This window comes from Numida meleagris, chromosome 16, assembly GCF_002078875.1.
Source record: "Numida meleagris isolate 19003 breed g44 Domestic line chromosome 16, NumMel1.0, whole genome shotgun sequence".
Taxonomy (NCBI): domain Eukaryota; kingdom Metazoa; phylum Chordata; class Aves; order Galliformes; family Numididae; genus Numida; species Numida meleagris.
The window spans coordinates 7,092,911-7,096,200 of record NC_034424.1 but is presented as its reverse complement, the minus strand read 5'-3'; the positions used below and the strand labels follow the sequence as shown (position 1 = coordinate 7,096,200).

Here is a 3,290-nt window from a genome sequence, read left to right as displayed (position 1 = left end):
CCCACCGACAGCTCCACTCCTTGCTTGGTTTTTAACCATCCCGCAGCCAAATCCAACATCACTGCTCCGGCACACGGGGATCCAGCCCCGCTCCCAGAAAACAAGGCGCCAGCAAAAAGCTTTTTTCACCCGTTTCTCGAGAAATGTTCACTTTCGCCCTCCAGACGTGGGTGGGATGAAGGCAGGGTGTATTTTCCAGCGCAACGTTTGGATTGCCCCCTCGGTTTTTACTTCGACGGGAGCAAAACGCCAATAATAATATTTGTGAGGAATAACTAAAATTCTGCGGCTTTCTCCCCCGCTCTCCTTTATATAAATAAAATGCCCCAAACACGAGGAGCACAGATGCTCTCTCCAACACAGCAGGGCAGCGCAGAGTAAATTCAGGGACCCTCTGAGGATTTATTTCACCGTCGCAGCCGAGATTCTGATAAAGACAAAAATTCCTTCCCGGATTCTTTTGCATATGTCAGTCAGGAGAGGTCGAGCCCCGTGCTCGGACAGCTCAGAGCGCGTCTGTTCTTCATCTCCTGATCCCATAGGGACCTCAGCACGGGTCGGCATCCCCCAGGCATGGGCACGGGGATGCTCACGCGGGAGGTGACACTTTCTGCATCCTTCCTATTCTTCATTTCCCTCCCTATGGGTCTTCCCAGTGGCTAAAAGGAGCAGAATCGGGGATTGCGCACAGGTGTGGGTTCCCACCGACCCAGCCCAGGTTTGCACAGCATCCTCATCCCCGCATCAAGGGGTACTCAAGACCTTCCACCACCCCCGTGGGCAAAGAGAAGGAAGCAATGAAGGGACTGCAACAGCCACAACGAGCCACGCTTTTACTCGGAGATTTGGGAAAAGGCGGCTGCCCAAAGAACCAAGCTCTGTGACTTTCACACCCATCACCGACCCAACCTGGCCGCTGCCACAGAGCAGTGGGCACCGGGGGCTGCGGGAGATGCCCGGGGATGCAGCATCCTGGCAGGAACCGCTGCCCGGCGTCTGCCACCCGCTGCTGAGGTGAGCAGCAAAACGAGATCCTACTATTAAAAGTGCCCGGCGCTGGCCACGTTTCCACCCATGACATCAGCGGGGTTATCTGAGTCTAACCATGGGCAGGGCTTGGCCACGAGCCCCCATGCCGTTATCCTTTTTAGGCCAAACTGAGCTGAGATTTTGATGGGGCCACGCAGTACCAGAGCCCGCTTTTGGCTCCCGGCTGCTCCAGGAAAGCACCAACCATCCGAGCTCAGCTATTTTTTGCCCAGCTCACAGCCATGGCCCTGGCAGAGCACCCCAGTGCCGTGCAAACAGGAGCAGGCCCCGCTCCATCCCCTGCTCACGGCTCAGCAAGGGCTCCACGTGCTCCTTGCCCTCTCGAGCTGCCCGCAGGCTCTGGGGCTCTGCCCATCCCCAAGCTCAGAGTGAGACCCAACTCTTCCTTCCCCTTCGAATCTCAGCCCTTAGAGCCAAAGCTGAGGTTTTCAGCAACGCGTGACCAAAGGCCGATGGATAAAGTTGGAGAGCCCTTCCTGCAGCGAACCCTGGCCGCGCACTTCCACCAACTGCAAGCTGCATGTTCCCATAACCAAGAAATGCAAAGTTACGGTGCGTCCCCCCATGCTCCCCCTGATGCCCCCCACTGCGTCCCCCCCCGCCACATTCACGCTGCGTTTAGACCTGAGCAGCCCAACCCGTTGTTTTTCACTCGCACCAGCGTGCAAACCCTCCGCCAGACAGCAGCAAGGTGACACACGCTGCTCCCCCCCTCCCTCCTCCCCCGTCCGAGCCAACATGACTAACACCACAGCATGCTACCAGCATCCACAGCGAGCTGGGCTCCCCAGGAAAACGCAGGCACATCACCAGGGCCTGATCCTGCCCGCCCCGCTCGGGGTCCCCCTCCCACAGCAGCATCAAAGGAAATGTCAGAACTTTGGGCAGCCAGCCCCACTATTAAACCAACAGCGCTGGCAGATGGGCGCTGGCTGGGGGTGCGTGACCCTGCATCCATCCGCTGACCCTATAGCAGGACTACGTGGGTTTTTTTTTGGGGGGGGGACGCTGCAGGGAGATGCTTTCAGCCCCAGCACCAACTGCAGCACTCCGCTATCAGCACCGGGCACTGCACAGCCGTGATTCCGGGGGTTCTGCAATTCGGCAAAAACAAAACCCAAACAACCCCCCCCCTCCGCCTTCCTCCTCCCCCAGTTCCCAGAGCCCCAGCACTGATTTAAAGCCCCGGCGGCCGCGCTGCGCGGTGGCAGCGCTGCGGGCTCGGCCCCAATTCCTCCTCCCAGGGCTCGGCGCCAGGCGACTTCGCTAAAAGTTTGTTCTTCCCCCTCCCCGAGCCCTGAGCTCTGCAATATCGCTTCTGCTGAACGCCAGACGCAGGGAGGCATTCGCCCTTACAAGCCAAGACTTGACTCCGGCACCGAAACGATGGCAAACTCCCGCTGGAAAGAGGTTTGAAAATGGAACTAAAAAGAAGAGAGGAGGAAAAGAGGGACGGGGGGGAATATAATAAAGAGAGAAACCGAGAGAGGAAAGCAAAACCCGAGGCAGCGCGCTGCCAGCCCCCCCCGCAGCACCGAGACCGCGCAACGAGGGGGGGGGCTCCCCCGTTTGAAAATACCGCTTGCGCCGCCTCGCAATATAATAACAACAACAAGAATAAAAAATCCAACTCGAGAGCGCAGAAAGGCACGAAGTCGGCAGCCGGATGGAGGATGGGGGGGAGGAGGGACGGGGGACACGGACAGCCCGCGGCGCTCCCGGAGAAGGGGCGCAGCGCATCCCGGCGCCGGGCGGGGGGAAGCGGCAGCTCCGGAGGCTGTTTGCGCTCTTTTCTATTTGTTGTATTCCCTCCCCCCCCCCTCCTCCTCCTCCTCCGCTGTAGGAACGAAGCAGCCGCTCGGAACCCAACTCACCCAGTGGCAGGAAGTGTTTGGTGTCCATCGCTGGTGCTTAACTCATGCCAAGGGGCTCGGTGGAGAGCGGCGGCGGCGGCGAAAAACACACACACACACGCAGAGGGGAGGAGGAGAGCGAAATCAAAGCGAAAGGGGAGAGGGAGGGGGAAGGGAGGGAGGGGAGAAAAAAAAAAAAGAAAACCACCCAAGGGGAGGAGGGAGAGGAGGAGGAGGAGGAGGGCGAAAAGGAGGAGGAGGAGGAGGAGGAGGGAGGGGAAGGCTCGGCCCGCACGGCGGCCCCGCGCAGCGCAGGGCGCGCAGCCGCGAGTTGTGCAAACTCCCAACAATGTAACTCCGCGAGCAGGCGCCGCGCGGGGCCCGTGC

At 59.7% G+C, this 3,290-nt stretch overlaps 1 protein-coding gene and 1 long non-coding RNA gene across 2 annotated transcripts in view; one reads left to right on the top strand and one right to left on the bottom strand.

Moving 5' to 3' along the window:
* Window positions 1–3,088, bottom strand: part of RXRA (retinoid X receptor alpha) — a 74,915-nt gene extending 71,827 nt beyond the window's left edge. The window contains exon 1 of the mRNA XM_021413686.1: window positions 2,925–3,088. Within this exon, the coding sequence (XP_021269361.1) occupies window positions 2,925–2,952 (28 nt within the window). The 5' untranslated portion in view covers window positions 2,953–3,088. The remainder of the gene's footprint in view (window positions 1–2,924) is intronic.
* Window positions 72–3,290, top strand: part of LOC110406788 — a 9,233-nt gene continuing 6,014 nt past the window's right edge. The window contains exon 1 of the long non-coding RNA XR_002443571.1: window positions 72–2,460. This is a non-coding gene — a long non-coding RNA (uncharacterized LOC110406788). The remainder of the gene's footprint in view (window positions 2,461–3,290) is intronic.